Genomic DNA, 27,262 nt, shown 5'->3' on the forward strand with positions numbered 1-27,262 from the left:
GCCTCGGAGCCGGTCGGCCTCGCCGGCCGCTTGCAGCCAAGCCTCGGCAGGGGAAGAGGCAGTGGCGCCGCGGCGAGGCGAAGGCGAGGGGCGCGCGGTGAGCTTGGAAGCGACGTCATCGGGCTCCCCCCCGGCAATACCCCCGTGTTTCCTCAAAAGTAAGAATGTCTTACTTTCGGGGTACGGCTTATATTAGCCGACCCCCCTGAAACCCCCAATACGTCTTAAAATCAGGGGTGTCTTACTATCGGGGAAACACGGTAGTTTTTCTCATCATTCCTATCACCCATTTCCTCCCATGTTGACTGTATGACTGTAACTTGTTGCTTATATCCTAAGATTTTTATTAATATTGCTTCCTCATTGCTTATTTGACCCCCAAGACAATCATTGTTGTACCACATAATTCTTGACAAATGTATATTTTATTTTATGTACGCTGAGAGCATATGCACCAAGACAAATTCCTTGTGTGTCCAATCACACTTGGCCAATAAAAATTCTATTCTATTCTATTCTATATGCCAGGATTTCAGGCTCATCAACTGATTATAATATACACGATTATTTTCAGATATTGTCCCATAGTTTTATTTCCTCAATCATATATTTATTGAAAGAATAGCCGCTCCGAGTCTTCGGACAGGGGCGGCATACAAATCTAATAAATAATAATAATTATTATATTTTTTTTAAAAAAAGTTGGAAACTGTAGATCTGAATCTCCATTTCCGTCTCTGCCTAAACCAAGCTTAGTTTTCCCCATCTTCCAAAAATTTTCACCAAATCATGATTTTAATAGGACAGAAGTAGAAATGGTTAAATACATTGGAAATATTTATATTGATTGTGTAATGATAGTGCAGCTTTTTTGTCTTTGAGGTTGTTCAAAATACATGGACAGTATGAATCAATTTTGGGTTATTATTATTATATTTATTATTATTATTTATTAGATTTGTATGCCGCCCCTCTCCGAAGACTTGGGGCGGCTCACAATGACAATACAACAGTGTGACAATGTAAACAAATTCAATATTAAAAAAGCATCGAAAAACCCATCATTTAAAAACCATGCAACACACACATACCATACATAAAACTATAAAAGCCTGGGGGAGATGTCTCAATTCCCCCATGCCTGGCGATATAGGTGGGTCTTAAGTAGTTTGCAAAAGACAAGGTTGCTATCAATTCACACCGGTTCAGGCAAACCGGTAGTGGCGACGCCGGGAGGCTCTGCCCACCCACCCAGACATCATCAAAAACACTCTGCGCATGCACATAAATGTTGCACGGGTGTGTATGAAGCGTTGGGGCATGCCTGCATAAAGTGTGCACATGAACTCTGCAGAGAGGGGCGGCATACAAATCTAATAAATAATAATAATAATAATAATAATAATAATAATAATAATAATAATAATATAACTCCCATTGCCAAAATGGTAGCAAAGGTAAGAAAAAAACACTACTGGTATGAATGTAGCCCCTGCCTGCAAGTTTTTAAAGCAGATACAATTCCTTCAAGATCATATATCTACCCTTTGTAGTTGGATTAGTAAAGAAGCGGCTGCTTTAAAGACATTCAAACAGATGTGCACCTATGTTGCCCGAACCACTTTTTGGAATCCAATCTGAAATACAGCACAGTCCTAAAATGAACTTTCTTGGGCTCCACCCATTTTTTGTCATGACTAATTTTAAGATTGCAACTACTGGATCAACATTTACAGCGGTCCAGTTGTCTTTTAACAAGAAAAATATTGAACCGCTCCTGCCATAGAGACGAGACAGAATTGCAAGAAACACATGTTCGTCAATAATAGCAATAGCACTTAGACTTATATACCACTTCACAGTTTACAAGGTCAGCATATTGCCTCCAACAAACTGAGTCCTCATTTTACCAACCTTGGAAGGATGGAAGGCTGAGTCAACTTTGAACCTGGTGAGATTTGAACTGCCAAATTGTGGGCAGGCAGCAGAAATAGCTTGCAATAATGCGTTCTAATCACAGCACCACCGCGCTTCATAATAATTAAAATAACGTTTAAAAAGTCTAATTAGAATTTATAACTAGTATTTGCGGTCATATACAGTGATACCTCGTCTTACAAAAGCCTCATCATACAAACTTTTCGAGATACAAACCCGGGGTTTAAGATTTTTTTGCCTCTTCTTACAAACTATTTTTACCTTGCAAACCCACCACGTCCACTGGGATGCCCCGCCTCCGGACTTCCGTTGCCAGCAAAGCGCCCATTTTTGCACTGCTGGGATTCCCCTGAGGCTCCCCTCCAGCAAGGGGAGCCTCAGTGAAATCGCAGCATCGCAAAAACAAAGAGGTCCGGAGGTGGCGTTTCGAGGACATTGGTGTTTTTGCGATGCTGCGATTTCACTGATGCTTCCTTCACTGGGAAACCCCACCTCCGGACTTCCGTTGCCAACGAAGCGCTCGTTTTTGCGATGCTGGGATTCCCCTGCTGGGATTCCCCTGCAGCATTGCAAAAACACGGAAGTCCAGAGGTGGGGTTTCCCATGGAGGGAAGCCTCGGGGGAATCCCAGCAGCGCAAAAACGGGTGCTTCAGCTGGCAAAAGGGGTGAATTTTGGGCTTGCATGCATTAAGCGCTTTTCCATTGATTCCTATGGGAAACATTGTTTGGTCTTACAAACTTTTCACTTTAAGAACCTTGTCCCGGAACCAATTAAGTTTGTAAGACAAGGTATCACTGTATTTGAATAGATACCAGTTTATAATCACATTTCATTGAAAATCATTACAACACAAATATTCAAACATTTCCTATCAGTTCATGGACACTGTCACAATATAGTTCTTCACTTATTAAACCAGGTTTCACACTAATGGTACTGTCTCTAAAGAAACCATTTCAAATCTATAACAGGATGTAATAATGTATCTATACCAATCCAAATCAAATTGTAATTTCCATTCATTGTACAATCTTGTATATATGATATACAGTAATACCTCATGATACGAACTTAATTGGTGCAAGGAGGAGGTTCGTAAGACGAAAGGTTCGTAAGACGAAACATTGTTTCCCATAGGAAACAATGTAAAGTCAATTAATCCGTGCAACCAAAAAAACCCCTGCAAAAAAATGGCTTTTGGCGACTGCTGGGAAGCCGCGCGGCTGTTTTTAAAGGTGACAGCCGGCCTGGGGGGGCTTCCCAGCAACCTCCCGAACCCTGAACCCGGAAGTTCGGCAAAAGTTCGGGGTTCGGGAGGTTGCTGGGAAGCCCCCCAGGCCGGCTGTCACCTTTTAAAACAGCCGCGCGGCTTCCCAGCTGTCTCCTGAAGCCGAACGCCAAACCCGAACTTCCGCGTTCGACGTTCGGCATCAGTTGGGAAGCCGCACGGCTGTTTTAAAAGGTCACAGCTGGCCTGGGGGGCTTCCCAGCACCCCCCCCTGAACCCCAAACCCGGAAGTTCGGCAAAAGTTTGGGGTTCGGGGGGGTGCTGGGAAGCCCCCCAGGCCGGCTGTGACCTTTTAAAACAGCCGCGCGGCTTCCCAGCTGTCTCCCGAAGCCGAACGCCAAACCCGAACTTCTGCGTTCGCCGTTCGGAGACAGTTGGGAAGCCGCGCGGCTGTTTTAAAAGGTGACAGCCGGGCTGGGGGGCTTCCCAGCAACCTCCCGAACCGAACCCGAGGTTCAGAAAAATTGTGCCTCTTCTTACGAACTTTTTTCGAGTTACGAACCGGCGTTCGGGAGGCTTCTGGGAAGCCCCGCCGCCTGGCTGTGACCTTTTAAAATAGCCGCGCGGCTTCCCAGCAGTCCCCGAACGCCGGTTCGTAACTCGAAAAAAGTTTGTAAGAAGAGGCAAAATTTTTCTGAACCCCAGGTTCGTATCATGAGTTGTTCGTAAGACGAGGGGTTCGTATCTTGAGGTACCACTGTATGGGTTTCAATATCTCTAAGCACAAGAGGTCTTGTGTTTTAAAACAAGCAAAATTTAAGTACAAGCAATGTATTTTGTGCAATGTAAATTGCAACAAATTCACAATATTTAATGCCAATATTCATGTGCACACCACTTTAAACATGCTGAACCCCTGTAAAAAAAAAGGAAAATCTTACCATTATCTTCAACTGAAAAATAGAAGATATCGCTCGTAGCATTTTCATGTTCTTTCAAGGCATAACATATTTTCATTTCATCGATATCAGCTGATGGGAATGAGAAAAATTACACAAGTCAATGCTGACATCAAAATCTTTTCTATACAGGATAAACTTACCTCTTTGGTTTTGCTTATTTATTTCTTTAGAATCAGCATATATTTGTGTAGGTACCCTACACAATATATGAACACCTGAAAAGGTTTAATATTTTTCCCTTTGTCGTCGGGAGTACCAAATCTGATGATCCCCTTCAGATGAATCTGAGCTATAAAGATGCTCAGACTTCAATGTCCAGAAAGAGATTATGGAACTTTATCTGCAAAGTATCCGGTTGGAGAAGACTGGTTTAAATGATTGTAAGTCTATTTTTTTCATTTAGAAACTATAGCTAGACAAAAACATAGTACCGTTAGGGTTTATAGAACAGTGATGGCGAACCTTTTTTGATTCACATGCCAAAACGGGAAAATCGCATGGGGAGGTCGCACATGTGCATGCCCACACCAATCATTTCATGCACCCCCATGAATGCACATGACCCCACACACTCTCAGAACACAATGGCACGCCTGTTTTTTGCTCTCCCCAGGCTTCAGAGCCTTTCTAGGAGCCTGGGGAGGTTGAAAATGGCTTCCCTCTACAGAGGCCCTCCAGAGGCCAAAAATGGCCCATTTCCCAACTTAGAAATGGGCTATTTCTGGCCTCCGGACGGCGTCCATGGGAGTGGGAAAGCCATTTTCACCTTCCCCAGGCTCCTAGAAAGGCTCTGAAGCCTGAGAAGAGCAAATAAAATGGGACTTCCGATTCAACCAGAAGTCGGCAAACATGCGGTTTCCAGCCTCCAGAGGACCACCAAGGATTGGGGAAGGCTGTTTTTGCTCTCCCCAGGCTCCTAGAAAGGCTCTGGAGCTTGAAAAGAGTAAAAAACCCCTCTGGAGGTTGGAAACAGCCTGTTTCCCGACTCCCAGTGGGTCCAAAAGGCCTGAAAAATCAGCTGGCCGGCGCACACATGCACGCCTGACCTGAGCTCACATACCCACTGATATGGCTCCATGTTCCACTTGTGGCCTGCATGCCATAGGTTGCCATCACTGTTATAGAACCATAACAAACCTTTAGGATAAGCCATAAAACATTTACAAATCTCAATATAAAGAACAAAGAAGTCACGTTAAATCTGCATGTGCCAATTCAAGCTATTAATTACTATATGCTCAGGGAAACTGATAGGTTGTGCTGGTCGTAATCACTGACCATAATAATCAATGGAATCCCATCACAGCAAAAAAATGTTTTCTTATTCCACTGGATAATACATATTACAGGTGTTTACCTATTTGTTAATATATAACAAGTTATTAGAATGTTGAGAATTCATAAAAGTTAAACATTTTACAGTGTCAAAAATCTGAGAATTCTCATATAATAAACTGTAAAAATCTATGGCAATTTGAAAATGCATTTGTGCTCACAGTGTAAAGCCACTTGACCAGTAATAGACTGAGCTCTTTACTGCTCAGGGGACAGGAAAAGCTTTTGGCTTGAGATGATTATGATTCCTGATAATTTTGAACCTGGTAATAAACCAAATTAAATAAATAATTGAGTGGATCAATTATTAGGTGTAATAACCGTGTAAAAAAGTAACTTGCTTGTAGATGTTGATCTGCGAATATGATTTTAAAACAACATTCAAACAGACTTCATTGTTTTAGAAACATTAGCTTTCTTTTAAAAAAATGAATAGATAAATTAGTGATTACATAGTACTAACCTTGGGAAAAGGATTTGACACTTGCATTGCCTAGACCAATATTAATGAGAAATCCATGTTTTGGCCCATCTGTGATCTTATATTTCAGTAATTTGTGTGGACTATCTCTGTCTTCTGCTTTCAGAGACTTGCTGGTTATTAAGAAGCCCAGGTGTCCAGTTGCTATATTTCTTAGTGTGGAGACACCCTTGTTCACTACTATTTGTGGTACGCCATTGTCTAAAGCATTGATCTGAATTTTCATCATCTGCGGGTTACGTGTTTCAACGACGGTATCAGGAAAAACATAAAAATCTGGATGTGTTCCATCCGTTACAGTGAAAGAGAAGCTATCATGATTAGTTTCAGTGCCGTCATGTTTGTAGCTGATCATATTTTCATTTAAGTCTTGTTTAGTGAAGCTGGTGACAGAATAGCTGTTGTTATAAATAATTTGACCATGTACAGGGACTTGGGTAATTATGAATCGGAGCACATGGTCAGGTGTATCCCGATCGTCCACATTTAGCTCAAATGGCGTGATCAGTTTGGTTTCCCCTTCTTGAACCGTGAGGTCATGTAATGTGACAACTGGCTTCTTATTGTCCACATCGGTAATAGAAACTCTAAAAGTACGGAAGACTGGATTATAGCCATCAGTCACTTCAAACTCAAAGCTATCCATCTTCACCTCATCATCGGCAGTGTGGATGTAATAAATCTTGTTTCCAGCTAGTTGCAGCTGAGTGAAGGTAGTGACAAGAACTCCAGGGTTATCAGAATTCTCTAAATGACCTCTGCTTGGTGCCCGCGTGATGCTGAACCTAAGTAGTTCATCAGGACTGTTGAGATCACTTGTACTGAGAAGATCAGTAGTGAGAGTCACTCTCCCACCTTCTTTCAGAGTGACTCCTTTATTGATGACCTCGGGAAACACCATATCAATGCCATTGATAGTAATGTAAAAGTATCTATCTATCAAAGGGTTGATGCCATCGGTGACATCAAACTTAATTAAGTCACGGAGTCCCTGTTGGCCCGTATGTGTATAACATATATAGTTATGATCTATGTCATCCTGAGTAAAATTTAGGCCAAGTGTAATGTTGTATAGCACCTCTCTTTCTTTATTTATATACTGTAATAATCCATGCCTGGGGGATAAACGAATAATATAAGTAAGCATCCTGTCTTCTGAGTCTATGTCCGTGGCTTTGAGATCTTGACTGGTGATAACTTTAGATTCACCAACATCTACTTCTAGTCCATCATTGATGGACATCCGGGGTGTTTCGTCATCAACCAAAATGACCATTATTAACACTTCCTCTTCCACTGTGTGTAGGCCATCAGTGAGCTGGATTTTGAAAGAGTCCTCTTTAGTTTCTGAGTCATCATGCTCATACACAATGCTAGATGCTTCCTGAATTTCGTCCAGAGTGAAATTAGTAACAGACACAGTGCCTGTGATCAGCTGGTTGACAATCTGTCCATACTTTGGAGGAACAGTTATAAAGAAGCGCAATTCATCTAGGGGAATGTCAGCATCCGCACCGTTGAGAATGGGTGTGTCAATGACCAAACTCATTCCTTCCAACACCACAAACTCACGTACAAACAATTTGGGCTTCTCGTCATTGGTCGGGATAATGACAATTGGAAAGAACTGAGGTGGTGAAAAGTTGACACCATCAGAGCACTGGAAAGTGAATCTGTCTTCTAAAGGTTCTGTCCCTTTATGGATGCTCTGGACATAGTTGATATGACCAACACGGATATCTTTGATGGAAAATGCACTGATGGGAATCCCAGCTCTGGATTTTTCAGATCCTGGTGCTGGAGAGATATTCTCTAGGTATCCAGCAGTTGACTGTGTTAGAATGGTACAGAGAATATCATCTCTGGGAGTATCAATATCTTCCACGTCCAGCAGCTCTAACCTTAACACATTCTTTCCTCCTTCATGAACAGCGAACGGTTCTTCTCCCATCATAACTTCAGGAGCAATGTTGTCCACTGGCAAAAGAGTTACAGTCACACGCACTCCTTCTATTGTGCTTCCTCTCACCACCCACTCACTGGACCGGTCTGAGATAGTAAGATTGAAAGAATCAGTCTGCCTCTTCAATCCAATCTCTCCACTATTATGAGCATAAACGACTGTTCCACTTATGAGATCCTCTTGAGTGAATCTTTTAGAAGGTACGCCATCCACTAAAATACTACCCAGCTTAGGAGGGTCCTCTACAATGAAAGTTAATGCCAGTTCATCCGTATCTTCATCTGTGCCCTGAATAAGAGAAGTAGTTATTTCAGTAAAACTATTTTCCAGAACATCAATAAAGGCCCCCAAAAGTCCATTACTGCTAGGGACCATGATGCTGGGACGTTCATCATCCACTGGTTGAACAGCAATTTTAACTGTGATTGGAACTTGATGAACTTCATCACTTACTTCTAATTGAAAGGCATCACTTTTGTACTCATCACCATTATGCTGATAGGATACGCGGCCATTAGCAACGTCATCTAACAGAAAGGACTCACCCTGTACCATCAATCCTTCCTCCAGGTAGCGCAAGTGGCCATGCTGGGGTGTTTCAGTTAAAGTGAAGACAATTCGGTCAGTGTCTGTATCTTTATCAGTAGCATCTAGCTGCGTGGTGGTGAGGAAGAAGCTGTGCCCCTCAAACACTGTGAAACCAGCATTGGTTATTTGTGGGGGCTGATTATTCACTGGCTGCAAGAAGAAAGTGAAAATGCCTAGCACAGAATTACCAGCTGCATCTTCTACACTGTAAGTGAATTGTGCTACTCTTGGAGTAATGCCGAGTTCTTGGTCTGGCGGTCTATAGGCCACTTTATGATGATTTATCTGCGCTTGAGTGAAATGGGTAATAGGCACCAGAGGGCTGTCAGTCAATACAATTTCACCTGCCAAGACAGGGTGATTTTCGTCAATATCAGTCGGTAATGTAAGCACTGTATATTTCAGCTCTCGGTCGTCTGTGTCCAAATCCGTGTAGCACAGATAATGCTTCTTGAAATGTGTCACTTGGTATTCCAGGACAGTCATCTGTAAAGTTGTCCCTGGGTGTAGTTCTGGAGATAGGTTATCTACTGGCTGTATCTTGACAACAAACACCTTTTCTTCAGATTGATTTGGAGGGTCGTTATCATCTTGGAGATAGAATATAAACTGGTCCATCACGACATTGGTGCGATGAGGTCCAATGTGCCTGTAGAACAACTTTCCATCCAGGATATCCTCTTGCAGCCATTCAGTCACTGCCTTCTCATATATACCTTCGCTATCTATAAAGTGCCAGGAGAATGGATCTTCCTCTTTTGCATTGGATGATGGCACCTCTTCCTGTCGCAACAGAAGCTCACCAAAATGCTTCCAGACAGGTGTCTCTGAAGATGTTTTAATATCCTTAACCACAAATCGAATAGTTGAGTCATCAGAGTCTATATCAGTAGCACTGAGAACAAAGGGTGAGATCTGCACCACCTGGTGCTCACTTAGGACCAAGCCAGTGTTGGCATTAAGGAGCGGTGGTTGATCATCATCAGGGGCGATCGTAATGGGATAAAAAAACTCCACCTGGTGTTGTCCATCCTCCATGCGGAAGATAACATTGTCACTGAAACTGTGCTCACTGCCATCATGCTGGTAGATCACCTGTCCAGCTGCCAACTCTGCTGCAGTAAAAAAATGATGACCAGGAGACGCACCCAAAACTCTCAGTTCGCCATGCTTTAAACCTTTGGTAACCCAAATCTTCACTTCCCCCAAGTTGTCCTCATCACTGATTACAAGATTGTCAGAAAGTGGCCTGGACTGGCCTTCAAAAAGCATCATCTGAGGGCCAGCAATGCGGTTAAAGACAGCCACCGGAGCCAACGTGTTCATAGGTTTCACCACCACCACGAAGGCAAAAGGGTCCGAAGAGGCGCCCTCGGGGTCCAACACCTCCATCTCAAACTGGAAGAGGCGCTCGTGGTCCGAGTCCACTGTAGGAGGCTGGTAGGCAATCTTCAGCTCCCTCAGCTCCCGCTGAGTGAAAGAAGTGAGCGGCCGACTAGGATCATCCGTACTTATCAAGTAACCAGTTGTCCCGTCCTGACCTCCGACACCGAGCCAGGGAGAGGTGAGGTTAAACAGCAGCAGGTCCGGCGGGGTCTCCAAGTCCTCTGCCGCCAACATGTCAGGTGTGATGGCGGTAAGCACAAACTGGTCCACCTCCATCATGAGCAAAGCCACAAAGCTGGGCTTGGGAGGAGTGTTCTCTGCCCCATCCCGGATCCGAACCACCACCTGAAAGTATTCCTGCTGGCTTGGGCCCTGGGAAGATCCGCTGTCCTCCTCAAGCACTTCAACCCTCATGGGGATGTGGTCGCGGTTGGGCGAAGGCGTGGGAGCCGTGTGCTGGTAGCGGATGCCCTCCCTCAGGAAGCTGCTGCACTCGTTGCTGTAGGCCGGCGGCAGGGGGCGCCCGCGGGCGTCGACTAAGCGCCCGTAGGAAGGCAGGTGGTTGCCGCTGCTGGACGGGTGGGGGAGGGCGGTGAGGCGGCAACGGCGACGCCCGGCTTCTCCCTCCTCCTCCTCCTCGGCGAAGGCCAGGACTTTGGCGTCCAGGGGCTGGCTGAGGCCCCGCAGCTTCTCCACGACGAGCGGCAGGTTGCGGCTGAGGAGGCGCAGCTGCTGCGACAGCACCTCGGCCTCCAGCGCGAAAGGCACCACGAAGGTGCGGCCCGGGGAGTCGTAGCGGAGCTGGAGGCTGAGGCGGTCGCGCCCGGGGCTGCGAGACCCGTAGTGGGTGTAGGTGACCTCTCCCGGGCCGAAGTGGCAAGGGAAGCGTTGCGGGGAGAGCGCCCCCGGGCGGTGAGGCGCGGGGGGCGGCCCGCTCTCCAAGACGGTCACGGCGCACTTGTCGCCCGGCTGCACGCGGATCACCAGGTCGCGGGCGGGATCCAGGGAGACGGAGCGGCCGAACGGCACGCGCAGCGCGCGGTTGGCCACCAGGATCCCCGCCGCGCCGCCCCCGCCGACGGCGCCCGGTTCCACCTCCGGCTGCTGAAGGAGAAGCGACGGTCCGTCTGAGTCCGGTTGCGGCTGGGTGGTCTCGAGCGCCGCCAGAAAGGAGAGCAGGAACAGCGCCGCCCCGAAGGGCGCCCGGTGGCGACGGCGAAGGTGCCCGGGCGGTTCGGCCATGCCGCCTCTAGCGCTGCCTCTCTCTCACACACACACTCTCGCCCGGCGCGAATTCCGACGGACTTTGGGACCCGGCGAGACGGCAGGGCGGACGACAAGGTGCAGGAGCCGGGCTTGTTGTGTGCTGCTCCGGAGCGGGGCTCTCTGGGACTCGGCCGCTGCCTGCTGCTGCAGGTACTCGAGGGGAGGCGGAGGAGGGGAAGGGGTGGGTGGGTGGGAGCTGGCAGCCCCTCGCACCGCCCAGGAACTGCCGCCCCCTCCCCGGCCCACCCAGGAACCGGGGCTTCGTTTTCTCCGCGCCGCCCGAAGCGGCGGGGGAGCGTCCGTTCGCCGAGCCCCCACGAAAGACGGCAGGGGGGAACGACCCTCCCCCGGCCTCGCTTGTCAGGAAGGCGACAGTTTTTCTTTTCTGGGATTCCCACCGTTAGCGGAGACGGTTCCGTTCCCCACAATCTTCGCCTCAGGGGGCACCGACTTCGTAAGGCGCGAAAAAAGCAGCGTTGGTGACATTGTGTTTTGTTTCTGTCGCTTTCAGTCTTTGCTCCCTCAGGTTGAAGGGAGCAAAGATGAACTGCGGTCCGGTCCGGCAAAGGCGGTAAAAAATGTTCTCTTTTGCAGGTCTTCCGTTCCGAGTAACCCTTTGGTGGTGCTGCTGCAACAACACAGTTCTTTCTCTCTCTCCTCTTGGAAGTGATCCGGGATGTGTTCGTTTAATTGAATTTATTTATTGAATTAAAATTTGTATGCTGCCCACTCAGGTGTTCAGCTTAGGTTGGGTTCTGATTCAGGCTGTGTGTGTTGTGTGGTATCCGGGGAAGACAACAGCGGCATACAAATTTAATTAAATAATAATAATAATAATAATAATAATAATAATAATAATAATAATAATAATAATAATAATTGGTGGACCCAACTTTTTCTTCCATTAATATTAGATGGGAATTCTAAACCAGGATTCCTTGGAATTATTGCACAGTATAGATTGGGAAACATTATTATTATTATTATTATTATTATTATTATTATTAATTAGATTTGTATGCCGCCCCTCTCCGAAGACTTGGGGCGGCTCACAACAATAGTAAAAGACCATAATAGTAAAACAAATCTAATATTAAAAGATATATATAAGGTTTATCAGGCTTAACACATAGTTATGGTTAACCAACACAAGCAGGAAGAGGGAGATTATAATCCCGCTATATAGAGTGCTGGTGAGACCACATTTGGAATATTGTGTTCAGTTCTGGAGACCTCACCTACAAAAAGATATTGACAAAATTGAACGGGTCCAAAGACGGGCTACAAGAATGGTGGAAGGTCTTAAGCATAAAACGTATCAGGAAAGACTTAATGAACTCAATCTGTATAGTCTGGAGGACAGAAGGAAAAGGGGGGACATGGTCGAAACATTTAAATACGTCAAAGGGTTAAATAAGGTCCAGGAGGGAAGTGTTTTTAATAGGAAAGTGAACACAAGAACAAGGGGACACAATCTGAAGTTAGTTGGGGGAAAGATCAAAAGCAACATGAGAAAATATTATTTTACTGAAAGAGTAGTAGATCCTTGGAACAAACTTCCAGCAGACGTGGTAGATAAATCCACAGTAACTGAATTTAAACATGCCTGGGATAAACATACATCCATTCTAAGATAAAATACAGAAAATAGTATAAGGGCAAACTAGATGGACCATGAGGTCTTTTTCTGCCGTCAAACTTCTATATTATACAGTATATATATATTGTATATATATATACTGTATAACTATGTGTTAAGACTGATAAACCTACAGATCAGTTTCTTTCCTAGACCCGATTTAGCAATCAGGATCTCTGGTGATTGTCAAATCCACTCATTCTCACTCAAAGTGGGGAGGAAAAATCAAAGCAACCATAAGTCTGGCAATTCTGATTAAAAACAATCTATCCTTTAATGTTGAGAACTCAACAGATTCCTCTTTTGAGAGGAATCACATGCCCTTTGCTGACCCAAGCTTGTGTAGAGTTTCTCTGGATTGTGAAGCAAACCAAGTGGTCTGATTAAAGCAAGGGATGAAAGTACAGCCCTAGAGAGGAAGTTCAGGACTCCTGCAAACTTTAGATTTTTCTAATTATTTTGCACTGGACAAGAATCTATAAATCATGTATGTATGTATGTATGTATGTATGTATGTATGTATGTATGTATGTATGTATGTATGTGTCTCCCTTCATTTTCATTATCAACAAAACATCTTACACACACACACACCACACACACACATCTTGCATTGGCCTGTGAACTGTAAATTCTCTAATTTTACAATCATGTGCAGACTGACTGGAGAATTAGCCCTGTTAGATTCTAGTCTATGTAAACAAATTTAGGTGCCCTGTACTATTGCATTTGTCAGAACATCTTTTTAAAGTGTCAAAAAGATTTTTAGAAACCAGAATATATGGGAATAAAAGTACATTCCTCAGGCCATAGATTTAATTTACAAATTCATAAACTAACATAAACTTCTGACACTTCATTTAGTGCACAATAAAAATCAGAAAAGTTAAGAAAATATGCAAAACAACATATACCAGTACCTCAGTTTAATAATAATAATAATAATAATAATAATAAGAAGAATAATAACAACAACAACAACAACAACAGTAACAACGTATATATTCATCAGAAAACAGGCTCATCTATTACAGAAGTCCAACCAATCTTGAAATTTGGTTTCTTGGTACTTCCAGCTTCCTTGTATTTTTATACTTTGTTCCCTCACTATCCCTTTTTACCACTTCTAGCATTGTTGGAACAGTTGCTTTCATTCTTCTATTATAAATGTTTTTCAATTTATGGGAGAAATTAAGAGCTTCAGATATTAAGCTTGAATGTTGCTCTTAAGAGATTTTAAAAACTTGAATGGGCCACCCTTGCCCATTTAATTCTATACTTTTGAAAAGATTTCAAAACACTTTTTGGTCATGTTTGAGTTGTCTGCTAAGATCTTTGCATCTAGTAATACCAAATAAAAGAAGAGAGAAATTGCTATGTCTCTAATGTCTCAGTTCAATGAAGTAACAACTGAAGGGTTAGAAATGAAATTTCTGAATGGGGGTCCAGAGTTTATATATGCTTTGTGTAATAAGATAGTACAGTGTTCCCTCAATTTTGGCGGGTTCAAACTTCGCGAAATGTCTATACCACGGTTTTTCAAAAATATTAATTTAAAAATACTTCGTGGGTTTTTTCCCTATACCACGGTTTTTCCCGCCCGATGACATCATATGTCATCGCCAAACTTTCGTCTGCCTTTAATAATTTTTTTTAAAATAAACTACCGGTAATAAATAAACATGGTGAGTAAATGGTTGCTAAGGGGATGGAAAATTGCAATTTAGGGGTTTAAAGTGTTAAGGGAAGGCTTGTGATACTGTTCATATCCAAAAATAATGTATTTACTTCCACATCTCTACTTCGCGGAAATTCAACTTTCGCGGGTGGTCTCGGAACGCATCCCCCGCGAAAATCGAGGGAACACTGTACTGCAATACATGCCCTGCAGTTGCTGAATAAGGTTCTTCTTAGTGGCGACTTCCTACCAGTGCGGTAGGCGACTTTGCACCGATAGCGGCCTCCAGATTGCGCAATTTGCACGTGACTGCTCCGGTGCTGTTCAATTGGACAGAACCATCTTTTTTCTTGACTTTTTTGCATTTTTTGCTTTCTGCGCATGTGCAGAAAAAAATCTTATGAGGGGATGCTTGGGTGCATGAGAGTTTAGTGCATTTTTGCTTCCTGCACATGTGCGAAAGCAAAATCATGCAAGGAACGCACATGTGGGTGCGCCCGAATGAAGAGGATATGTATCAGTTTGCAGGTAAGTGCAACCCGCCTGATTCCGCTGTGTCTCATAATTTTGACCTGTATATACTCACACAATCCAATATAACAGCCCTATACCTCCAAAAGGCCACTGCATACTATGTCATTCACAGAAGTCGAGGATATAATGCACATTGCACAATAAAATGCACAATTTTGCCTCTTAAAATCCAAAAATGCTCAAAAAATACTCATTTTCGTGACATGATTTTTTGCTGCTTTATTAAAATGGGTGCATTAAGACTTTTCCAAGTGAATGCACCTGATTTGCACTAAGCGTCTCCTAAAGATTCCTTCCTCAAGAAAGCTAAAAAGGCATCCTTTCCCATTAAAGATCTCATAAGAATTACTAAAATTTTGCACCAAAATGATATGTGATGAAGCCTAATCAACTGAGATGAGGAAAACTTAACCAGCTGGGATGCCGGTCAACTAGATAAGATGAATTACTGAACAAATGTGTATTTATTTCTATGCCCTTTCCATTTCTCATTTGTATGACTTTGCATGAAGTAATTCATCAGCAGAGAAATTAAAATTCTCATTTAGTGCTCACGTTAACCTAGGGTTAATTTTATTTATTGATTATCTTGTAAAATCCCTGTCATATTGCTAATTTTCTTAAAAGACAATTTTCAAAGCATTTAAATAACTTAACAATAATTGCTTTTCTTGTTGCTTGTCCAGGCAGTCTCTTATTTATTTGTTTGTTTGTTTGTTTGTTTACTTACTTACTTACTTACTTACTTACTTACTTACTTATTTATTTATTGGATTTGTATGCCGCCCCTCTCCGGAGACTCGGGGCGGCTAACAGCAACAATAAAGCAGTGTACAATAGTAGTCTGATGTTACAAACAATTAAAAACCCATTAATATAAAAAACCAAACATACATACATACCATGCATAGAATTGTAAAGGCCTAGGGGGAAGAGGGTCTCAATTCCCCCATGCCTGACGGCAGAGGTGGGTTTTCAGCAGCTTACGAAAGGCAAGGAGGGTGGGGGCAATTCTAATCTCTGGGGGGAGTTGGTTCCAGAGGGCCGGGGCCGCCACAGAGAAGGCTCTTCCCCTGGGTCCCGCCAAGCGACATTCTTTAGTTGACAGGACCCGGAGAAGATCCACTCTGTGGGACCTAACTGGTCGCTGGGATTCGTGCAGCAGAAGGCGGTCCCTGAGATAATCTGGTCCGGTGCCATGAAAGGCTTTATAGGTCATAACCAACACTTTGAATTGTGATCGGAAACTGATCGGCAACCAATGCAGACTGCGGAGTGTTGGTGTAACATGGGCATATTTGGGAAAGCCCATGATTGCTCTCGCAGCTGCATTCTGCACGATCTGAAGTTTCCGAACATTTTTCAAAGGTAACCCCATGTAGAGAGCATTACAGTAGTCGAGTTTCGAGGTGATGAGGGCATGAGTGACTGTGAGCAGTGACTCCCGGTCCAAGTAGGATCGCAACTGGTGCACAAGGCGAACCTGGGCAAACGCCCCCCTCTTGAAGGGTTATTACGTTAAGATAAACAAATGAATGCCTTACTTATTAGATAAATACTTATTTATAGGGATTGCCAATCAGCAACATTCCAAAGCGTGTTCAACTATTATTTGAAGAAATTACTCAAAGATGTATATTTGAAAATTGTCCTTGATCTGAAATTTTGGAAATGAAAGAATTACTGTAATTTTAGCAATTCATTTTTTGTTGGATTTAGATTGTATTTTTAAAAGTATGCTTGAAAATATAGCAAGATTATAATTATACTTTTCTCCGACAAGCCAAGTTTTCTAGCAGCAAAAGTAAAAATATTGTGGATTATATTTTTAGCCAAGCATGAATAATATATGTTACATGTATGTTTGCATGTATGTATGTAGGTAGGTACATATTATGTATGTATGAGTTTATTCCCCATCATTTCTAGTTAATATGAAATTGATTTTTATTACCTTAGTAAATATTACTTTGACTATGAAAATTGTGTTGTACACAAATTAACCTTTAGGTGGTAAGTAAGTTGAGTAGTCTATTGCGGTGTCCCTTTGATGGATCTAAGAGCTGATATTTCAGAGTAGATTACTATGGTAATTATGAACTGCAGGCCATGTGAACAGAAGGGTCTTTCACAAAACCTGATTTATGTTAATGCACCGTCCCGTCACACTCTGATCCTTTATTCACAGTCTCATCAAAAACAGACATCAAGATGACAGATTGAAATGGCTATGAATGTATTGAGATATTTATTGTATAAGCAGATATTTGAAGTCTTTATTTAACTTGGACAAATTGCGGGAAGATTTTTATGAGATTGAAGCTAATTTAATCTTAAAGAAATTCAGGTTATATAATGAAATTGGGTTTTTTTCCATGTAATTTATAATCATACACTTGCATTTGAATGGATGATAAATACAGTGGTACCTCTACTTAAGAACGCCTTTACTTAAGAACTTTTCTAGATAAAAACCGGGTGTTTAAGATTTTTTTGCCTCTTCTTATGAACCATTTTCTATTTAGGGACCCGACCCTGGAAAATTTTCCCAGGAAATTTGAGAACGGCATGAAGGTCCGGCCAGTTTCCTGCCATTCCCCCTTTAATCCCAGCCATCTTGGGCTTTTCTGGGCTTCCAGAGGAGCCTTTCAGTAGCGCTTAAGGAGGTTTTGGCAGTCCAGAGCGAACGAAGCATTTTCCTTTCTCTGGGCACTTGGACAGGGATTAAACCTCTGCCAGCACCCAGGGAAAAGAAACCCTCCCTTCGCTCTGAGCAGCTGAGGAGTCACCATAGTGAAGGAAAGGCGCTGGCTACAAGCAAGCGAGCGAGAGAAGAAGGAAGCCCTTCAGCATGGGAAGGAAGAGGCAGCAGGTAACAGCAGCAGCAACCAGTGTATTGGAGGCAGTATATGGGAGGCAGCCTCGCTCCGGGTGTATTGGAGGTGCGTGCTCCTCCTCGTCATCTCAGAGTCCCTCTTTTTTTTTAAAGCCTTAAAATTTTAGATTTTAAAAAATTCCCCTTACCTCACCTTCTTCCTTCAGAAGCAACTGTCCTCCTCATCCTCTTCTTCCTCCTCTTCCCACCCAAATTCTGAGCTTTTACATTGATTCCTATGGGAAAAATTGCTTCTTAAGAACGTTTCTAATTAAGAACCTAGTCACAGAACAAATTAAGTTCTTAAGTAGAGGTACCACTCTACGTACAATTACAGGTAGACATCGACCTAACTAGCATAATTGAGCCCAGCAGTTCTGTTAATAAGTGAGACATCTGTTAAGTGAGTTTTATCCCATTTTACCATCTTTATTGCCACATTTCTTACGTAAATCATCACATTTGTTAAGTTAGCAACATGGTTGTTAAGTGAATCTAGCTTCCCCATTGACTTTGCTTGCCAGAATATTGCAAAAGATGATCGCATATGACCCTGGGACATTGCAACCATCATAAATATGAGTTGCTAAGCATGATCACACGACCATAAGGATGCTGCAGTGGTCTTAACTGTGAAAAATGGACATAAAGTAACTTTTTCCCCATGCTGGTATAACTTTGAATGGTCACTAAATGAACTGTTGTAAATCAAGAACTACCTATATTGAAATATAATGCTTTTTAAAACACTCAGCACTAAAACAGCCATTATAAATACAAAATAAAGTTCACTTGTCCCCCCAAAATATTTATAAAAGTACTGCTAAGAAAATTGTGTCTACCTTTTTTATTTGATTATTTCGACAGCTATGGTTTTCATAATTTATAATTAATCATGAAATCCATAATTATGACATTAACTCAGGTGTTTGGTTTGCACAACAATGAAGCACCAACAAACCAGAGTGGTTGGGTGTCTACAGTACACAACAAAGATAACCACACTTTAATTTAGTGGTCCAGTTCAACCGAATCACCAGATTGATTTTTGGTTTGCCTACAACAATGGGAGTGTTTCTTCCACCAATGGAGTTCAGTTGGAGGTACAGTAGTGCAGAAGTAGGAAAGATGTCATTTAATTACTTGATTACTATCTGATTGACTGAATTATTTCTGCAATTCTGACTGTCATCTCCAGTGGTCTCACAGTTCTCCAAAACAATGCCGGAAGAATACAGAACAGCAAAACAGGCATCAGAAAGTTATATCAATCTCTGTTTTTCCAGTAAAATGCTGATAGGATTAGAACCAGTGCATGGATAGAAGGAGCCTCTTTATTTGTGGGAGGCAGATCATAAATTCAACTCTATATCTTACATAAAGATAATGCAACCCTTTTCAAAGCTGCTCTATTAAATGGTTGAACTCATTCCCATGCCAGCAATTTACATACAAGAAAGCATTCTCTGAAAGGCATCACAGATTTGAAAGGTTAATCGAGACATACATAATGGCAAGTGGCAAAAAATTAGAACATCGCTGCAGAATTCACAGCCCGATTGTTGTCTGCAAGTGTTAGCTGCAGTAAGTATAATCTTCAAAAGCAAGGGGATCCTATGTTCTTTCCTATTGCACGATGATCTCTGATAAAATCGATCATTGGTTTGTTGGTGTTAGCAATGGAAAGTCTGCACTATAGTCTTTATGAGCAAGTGGATCAGGTTAAAGCCTTAAATCCACTAGATAAGGAAAAAAATGCAGCCACAATATTATTTAGATAGATAGATAGATAGATAGATAGATAGATAGATAGATAGATAGATAGATAGATAGATTAGATAGATGATAGATTTCTATGCTGCTGTTCTTAGACACAGGGCAGCTCACAGCAAAGATTGATACAAAACGTAAGAAATCAAAATTAAAATACACTCTAAAACGCGAAATACTTAAATCACATTCATCTCATCATGCACCAGACATTCAGGCATTGGCTTGGGTTGGAAATTAAGGCTCAATGGCTCCAAGCCTGTCAGCAGGGGTGAGTTTTTAAGACATTGCGTAAGGCGGAGAGAGTGGATGGCTTTCATTCCAAAGGGATGGGGCTGCCACAAAGAAGGTTCTTCCCCTAAACCCCGCCAGACAGCATTGTCTGGCTGATGGGACCTGGAGAAGGCCAACTTTGGGACCCGACTGGCCGCTGGGATACATGAGGCAGAAGATGGTCTCATAAGTAATCTGATCTGATGCCTTACAGGTCATAACCAACACTTTGAATTGTGTTGTAAACTTAATTGGCAGCAAATGCAGCTCACAGAGTGCTGTAGAGACATGGGCATATTTTGGAAGGCCCATGATTGCTCACGCGGCTGCATTTTGCACTACCTGCAGTCTCCAAACACTCTTCAAACAGCCCCATATATAGTATGAGATGCTAAAATTTAGCAGTTTATAGCATGTTGAAATATACACAACTACCCTTTAATCCAGTATAACATAGTTAAAATTATATGCACAATTAGCATACAGTATATTTACATTATGCAATACTCTTGGTATTTAGAAGGTAATTTTGGCTGGCCTGCTTCCAAATAATTTCAAGGTGGTGTACTGACATGTTAGCTCTGAATTTCAAAGTCACATTTAGGCCAAATTGCTGGTAGTGTGTGGGATAAATGATCTCTATATCTCTAAACCTAACCACTTCTTTATATGGCAAAACTTTGCTACTCCATATTGGTAAAACCTTTATGGGGAATTACTACTTTTGTGCAGTAAAATCTTACTAACTAATGTGATCTACCTAGTTATTTATAAAAAGGCAAGGGATAATATAGTAGTTATGTATACAATCAATATTTCAAGCGAGGAAGTTTATAGCAAACAGGCTAATTTTACACTTTTTAATCTTGGTTATTGTCAATGGAAAAGATTTAAGGATGTTAGTTTTATGAAATGCTGTGGCTATAGGGTTTGATGTCTTGTTTAACAGAAATTGTTACTTAGGTATCTGTGTTGCTTTAAGACTGGAATATTAAAATCAAAGATGTCCTATAGAATGATATAGGATTAGGACTATGATTTAATTTCTCAAATACTGATAAACTGGTCACTGCAGATGTGATCTTAACTGATATAATTTTTTTTAAAAAAATGTTTTCTGTTTTAAGCTAATCAGAATTATGCAGATGCAACTGAATTTGAAAAATGTTGATCCAACTGTTTAAATCTTAAGGCCATGATGAGCGTACTGTGCCTTCTCAAAATTCTTTTTACATTTTCACACAATAAAATAATTTAGGGGCCTCTGCTCCCAATCTAATTTTGCAACTGTAAAGAGGAAGGAGATGCTAGAAATTGGGAATTGTAGCAGATTTTACAATTAAAGCGACTGTTGCCTTCTGATTAGTGAAATATCCACTTCATAGATTTATATTTTATTAGCATAAGCTAAACAAATCTCCAGAGTGTATTTCAACAGCATAGTGTCTGAGGTCTTCAGTTCTACTGATAAGATGCTTGAAACGGCAATTGTGCTAGCAATTTTGGTTGCCTTGTTCATTATCACACTGAAATAAGCATCTTTGCTGGGATAATACACTGAGATGCTATAAAGTGCTAATTATCTAAAAAAAAAAAAGACCTCAACCTCCTTTTTCCATTGGCTGCTTTCCAGGAAGGGAGTCTTCTTTCTTCCAGGCATAATCTGCATTCTTTGTTCTGAGATGTACAACCCAGTATTTAGCTGTATGAAAACACACGTTTTGTTTGATTGTAAGCTTTTAATCAAACAACCTGAAGATTTCTCACAAAGCACAAACTTTTCAACGTATAAGAGAGAATGCCCCCTTTATAAATGTTTGGGCTGCATTCCATTATTGAGAATCAGTACTGATTTCCTTATGTCCAAGTACAGTGATACCTTGTCTTACAAACTTAATCGGTTCCGGGATGAGGTTCTTAAGGTGAAAAGTTTGTAAGATGAAACAATGTTTCCCATAGGAACCAATGGAAAAGCAATTAATGCGTGCAAGCCCAAAATTCACCCCTTTTGCCAGCCGAAGCACCCGTTTTTGCGTTGCTGGGATTCCCCTGAGGCTTCCCTCCATGGGAAACCCCACCTCCGGACTTCTGTGTTTTTGTGATGCTGCAGGGGAATCCCAGTAGGGGAATCCCAGCATCGCAAAAACGAGCGCTTCACTGGCAACGGAAGTCTGGAGGTGGGGTTTCCCAGTGAAGGGAGCATCAGTGAAATCGCAGCATCACAAAAACACCAAAGTCCTCGAAACACCACCTCCGGACTTCTGTTGCCAGCGAAGTGCCCATTTTTGCACTGCTGGGATTCCCCTGCAGCATCGCAAAAACGTGGAAGTCTGGAGGTGGTGTTTCCCATGGAGGGGAGCCTCAGGAGAATCCCAGCAGTGCAAAAACGGGTGCTTCACTGGCAACGGAAGTCAGGAGGCGGGGCATCCCAGTGGCAGCGGTGGGTTTGTAAGGTGAAAATAGTTTGTAAGAAGAGGCAAAAAAATCTTAAACCCCGGGTTTGTATCTCGAAAAGTTTGTATGATGAGGTGTTTGTAAGACGAGGTATCACTGTATCTCCACACCTTTGATCAGTAGAGCATCAGTTCTCCTCCTTCATCTGATCAGTTCCATATAAGCTTCAGGCATGTAATTGCCTTACAACCGATTAAAAGAGGGCGATGACTGGACAGTTGCAATAGGAGCTACATTCCATATTCAGTGCCACGATCCTCCCCCAAATGAATGATTATTTTTAACAACAGTGGAACTTAGTTATCCATTAATACGATGGGAAGATTAAAAAGGTGCAGAAATGCTTTGTCTAAAGAAGATAAGCAAAACTATAACTACAGAATTGTTCATAAAGACCATTTATACACACAAGTGCATCTATGTAAAATGAGTATATCAAAGCTCTTAAGTTTTTAGGATGGTCAGGCAATTAGACAGCGTTGAGTTGGGAAATGCTAATAGGAAGATAAACACTAACTGAATTCACATTAACTTAATAAATGATTGATACATTAAAGCAACATTCTTTGGAGCCAAGTGTGTAGACTTTGTGCAAGTTCTTTTCCCTTGAAATTTGTTTCCTTGCTTCCTTCCTCTTACACTCTTTTGTATCCATTGGATCTCAAATAGTCTCTAAAATTCCAATTCCGTTCCTTATCGATTCACAGTAGAAAAGTAACTTCTCACCAGAGCTTCAATTATTGTTCAGAGTATCTTTGATTTGCCTATTGCATTTATGTGCATGTGAGGGGGGAAAGCAAGCAAATTACTTTTGGAAGGCATACCTCCCCCTCAAAGTAAACATTTGGTGGTGGATATTAAAGTTCCTGCTCGTCAGCCCCCTCCTCATTCTAAATTGGCATTTCTTGAAGCTCCTTGACCTCGGTAGTTGAAAAATAAATATTTTAAAAAACAACAAATACACTATGAGAAGAACTTTTTTTAAAAAAGCCAGTGACAGTGGTCTTAAAACCCACTCCCTAAAATGAATAATTAAAAGGAGATTTTATCTCTTAGCAAGCTGTTCCAGAATCTGATAATTACCCTCTCAGAGGCTTGGTCACTTGTACCCAATCCCGTGCCCATCACACTACTCACAAGAGCCTACAAAACTTTTGCCAGACCCATCCTAGACTACTGCTCATCTGGAACCCATACCACATCTCAGACATCAACACCCTTGAAAATGTCCAAAGATATTTCACCAGAAGAGTCCTTCACTCCTCCACTCGAAACAGAATATCCTATGAAAATAGACTAACAATCCTGGGCCTCAAAAGCCTAGAACTACGGCGCCTAAAACACGATTTGAGTATTGCCCACAAGATCATATGCTGCAACATCCTACCGATCAATGACTACTTCAGCTTCAACCGCAACAACACAAGAGCGCGCAACAGATTCAAACTTAATACGAACCGCTCCAAATTTGACTGTAAAAAATATGATTTCAACAATCGAGTTATCGAAGCATGGAACTCATTGCCGGACTCAATTGTGTCAACCCCTAACCCCCAACATTTCTCCCTTAGACTCTCCACGGTTGACCTCTCCAGGTTCCTAAGAGGCCAGTAAGGGGCGTACATAAGTGCACTGGTGTGCCTTTCGTCCCCTGTCCAATTGTCTTTCCTTTCTCTCACTTATCATATATATTTTCCTTCTTTCATATATCCTCTCCTCTAAGTTCACTTTACCCCTATATATATTACTACATGTCTATTTTTCTTCCTATGTATTTGTGTATTGGACAAATGAATAAATAAATAAAATAAATAAATAAAATCTGCTGGGGAATGGGGAAAATTGGGAAAGAAAATTGCAGAACACAGCCAGATTCCAAAAGAGATGATTCTAATTACCGGTAGTTCATGGTGCTTTTCAAGAAATAATAGGAAACTTTGTTGCCCCAACAACCAAAGAAGAGCTATCGTGGAAAAGAATAAAATTATAGATGATTTTATTGATAAAATTAAGGCATGTGTGCTTTGAACAATAGATTGGCCACTAGGATGCTTGCAGCTGTTTGGTGCGTTACCAACCTTTTAATCCCAGTGCTATTTCTTCCTGTCTGGGAGCAGGAGAGAAACAAGGGGAATCTTGGAAAGATAACACAGCAAATGAAAGCTTGTCCTTTTCATATCCTCTCCTGGCAGCCTCTCAGCCTCAGTGCTTTTATTTTTATCGGGCTTTACACGTGGTTCTGTTGGCCTTTAGCAGCATACTACAGATTCTTGCCATGCATTATCTCAGTGATATGTTTGCTAAAGTCCTATGAAACCAGATGCTGATCTTACTCTATATGCCCTTGCTCTGTCACAGATAATTGAGAACATAGCTCCTACCTACTGTAGGTTAAATATAGTTATGATTTAGCTGGCTCCCTATCCTGCTCGCCTGCTGCCCCACCCTCTCTAATTTTAGATGTGCATGGAGTGTATTTCTCTTAGTTCTCCAATTTCTTTGTTGGTAAAATAAAGTCTGTGTGCTGGGGTGGGGGGCGGGGAAGCTTCCTTTGAGAAACTGAGTGTGTTGCACCATATTTATCTCATTCATTTTTATGGCTCCAGAATATAGAATATAGGAAATGTATTAAAATTGTACAGAATCCTACGGTTTTATCATGCAAGGATAATATAGCAACAACCTTATGCATTAGTTGATAATAATTTTTCCTGTTTTGCAGATGGATAGAATGAGCCTATGATTTAATGTACATTATAATAAAAGGTTAAGATAAAAACTAATTTACATCACATTTTCAAAAAGAAATGCTCTTTTCAACAATATGATTTATCCTCACAAACTATTTTGCCATCTTAATCAGGGGGGGTGTTTCCTAGCAGCGCAGTAGATGACTCCACACCAGTGGCGGCTGCCAGATTGTGCAATTTGCATGCAACCTCTCCGGTGCGGGTCCGTCGGGCGGTGCCATCTTTTTTCTTAATTTTTTTGGCTCTTTTGCTTTCTGCTCATGTGCAGAAGCAAAGTCTTATGAGGGGTGCGCATACAATTTCAGCAATTTTTTGCTTTCGTGCATGTATGGAAGCAAAAAATCACCAAAATCTCACACGCATGAGTATCCGTTTGTGAGATTTTGGTGCATTTTTGCTTCCTGTGAATGCAAAATCACTCAAGGGCGTGCACATGGATGCGCCCAAATGAAAAGGATGCACACACAGCACACTGGTTTGCAGGTAAATGCAACACGCCACAGGGCTTAATGTATGATACATAAGAATAAATGCAGTTAATATTAGCCATGAGTTTCCTCCCATGAAATATTGGTTACTATGATATTCCATTTAAGGAGATAAAGATATTATTGAAAGAGAAAGCCAATTATGTAGATTGTTGTTGTTGTAGTAGTAGTAATAGTAGTTGTTGTTGTTGTTGTTATTATTATTATTATTGTTGTTGTTGTTGTTGTTGTTGTTATTGGAGTCTGAAGAATAGGGTGGCAAAGAAATCTAAACAACAACAACAACAACAACAATAATAATAATAATAATAATAATAATAATAATATTTCTACGCCGCCCTATTCCTTGGACTCCATTCATAAGTAAAGCAAATACTGCCAGCAGGAGACCATTCAGGACAGAGCATTTCAAAACACCTTGCACCTAACAAAAGCAGAATGGTAGGATTAGAACAAGTAGATGTTCATCCAAGATCCAGCATAGGATGAAAGCCATTAGCCACAACACCTTTCAAAACACAAGCCCCTTCATTGCACAATCCCACCCTTAGCTGCATTTCAGGACCTGTCTTAAAGATTAGATTTATTGGATTTATATGCCGCCCCTCTCCTAAAACTCCTGGCAGTCATCTAGCTCAGTGTTTTTCAACCAGTGTGCCGCGGCACACTAGTGTGCCGTGAGACATGGTCAGGTGTGCCGCGAAGCTCAGAGAGAGAAAGAAATAAAGAGAGAGAGAGAGAGAGAATGAAAGAGAAAGAAAGAGAGAGATAGAGAAAGAAAGAAAGAAAGAGGGAAAGCAAGAGAGAAAGAAAGAGAAAGAGAGAAAGAAAGCAGGAGAGAGGGAGAGAGAGAAAGAAAGAGAGAGAAAAGAAAGAAAGAGAGAGAAAGAAAGACAGAAAGCAAGAGAGAAAGAAAGAAAGCAAGAGAGAGAGAAAGAGAACAAGAGAGAGAAAGCAAGCAAGAAAGAGAGAGAACAAGAGAGAGAGAAAGAGCGAGCGAGAGAAAGAGAGGGAGGGAAGGTGGGAGAGAGAAAGACATAGAGAGAGGTAGGTAGGTAGGAAGAAAGAGAGCAAAAAAGAGAGGAAGGAAGAGAGAAAGAAAGAGGGATGGAGAGAGAGAGAGAAAAAAAAGAAAATAGAGCGAAAGGGAGGAAGAGAAAGAAAAAAAATGTCCAAACTTTTTTTAGGCCCCCCCCCCCCCCAATCTACCCCAGGGTTTTGTAAATGTAAAAAATGTGCCATGGCTCAAAAAAGGTTGAAAATCACTGATCTAGCTAGTTGGTCAGCTGTCCCAGAACCACAAACCCTGGTGGTTCTGTTCACCAATAAACAGAATCTTTCTTTCCAATCAGCCTTCATGCCTACCTCCCAGCTTGAAACTGAACGAGATGGATTTTCCTTCTAATATGTCAGTTAGCCCATTGACTGGAATGATTCGAAGGAAAAAAAAATACTTAGTACAATGTGCAAAGCATATCAAACGAGAAACTGCTCTATACCGAATAACAGAATTTACCGTTATAACAGACATATAGTAATGCAGCATTTCTCCAGCATTCATGCTTCTACCCCAGACATAGACAGACATAGACAATTATCCATTCTTATCTGGAGTCACCAATAATATTCCTGTAGTATCCAAATATGCAGTT

The 27,262-nt window shown here is 41.9% G+C and overlaps 1 protein-coding gene and 1 long non-coding RNA gene across 2 annotated transcripts in view; one reads left to right on the plus strand and one right to left on the minus strand.

Moving 5' to 3' along the window:
• Positions 1–11,145, minus strand: part of FREM3 (FRAS1 related extracellular matrix 3) — a 93,931-nt gene extending 82,786 nt beyond the window's left edge. The window contains exons 1-2 of the mRNA XM_070757762.1: positions 5,929–11,145; positions 4,110–4,199 (exon numbers count right to left, since the gene is read on the minus strand). Coding sequence (XP_070613863.1) covers positions 4,110–4,199; positions 5,929–11,125 — 5,287 coding nt within the window. The 5' untranslated portion in view covers positions 11,126–11,145. The remainder of the gene's footprint in view (positions 1–4,109; positions 4,200–5,928) is intronic.
• On the plus strand, positions 10,902–11,878 carry LOC139170481 (uncharacterized). The gene is made up of 2 exons (XR_011559634.1): positions 10,902–11,299; positions 11,744–11,878. It is a non-coding gene; the product is annotated as an uncharacterized lncRNA (long non-coding RNA).
• Positions 11,879–27,262: the final 15,384 nt, after the last annotated feature.

The sequence above is a fragment of the Erythrolamprus reginae genome, chromosome 7, assembly GCF_031021105.1.
Source record: "Erythrolamprus reginae isolate rEryReg1 chromosome 7, rEryReg1.hap1, whole genome shotgun sequence".
NCBI classification, from domain to species: domain Eukaryota; kingdom Metazoa; phylum Chordata; class Lepidosauria; order Squamata; family Dipsadidae; genus Erythrolamprus; species Erythrolamprus reginae.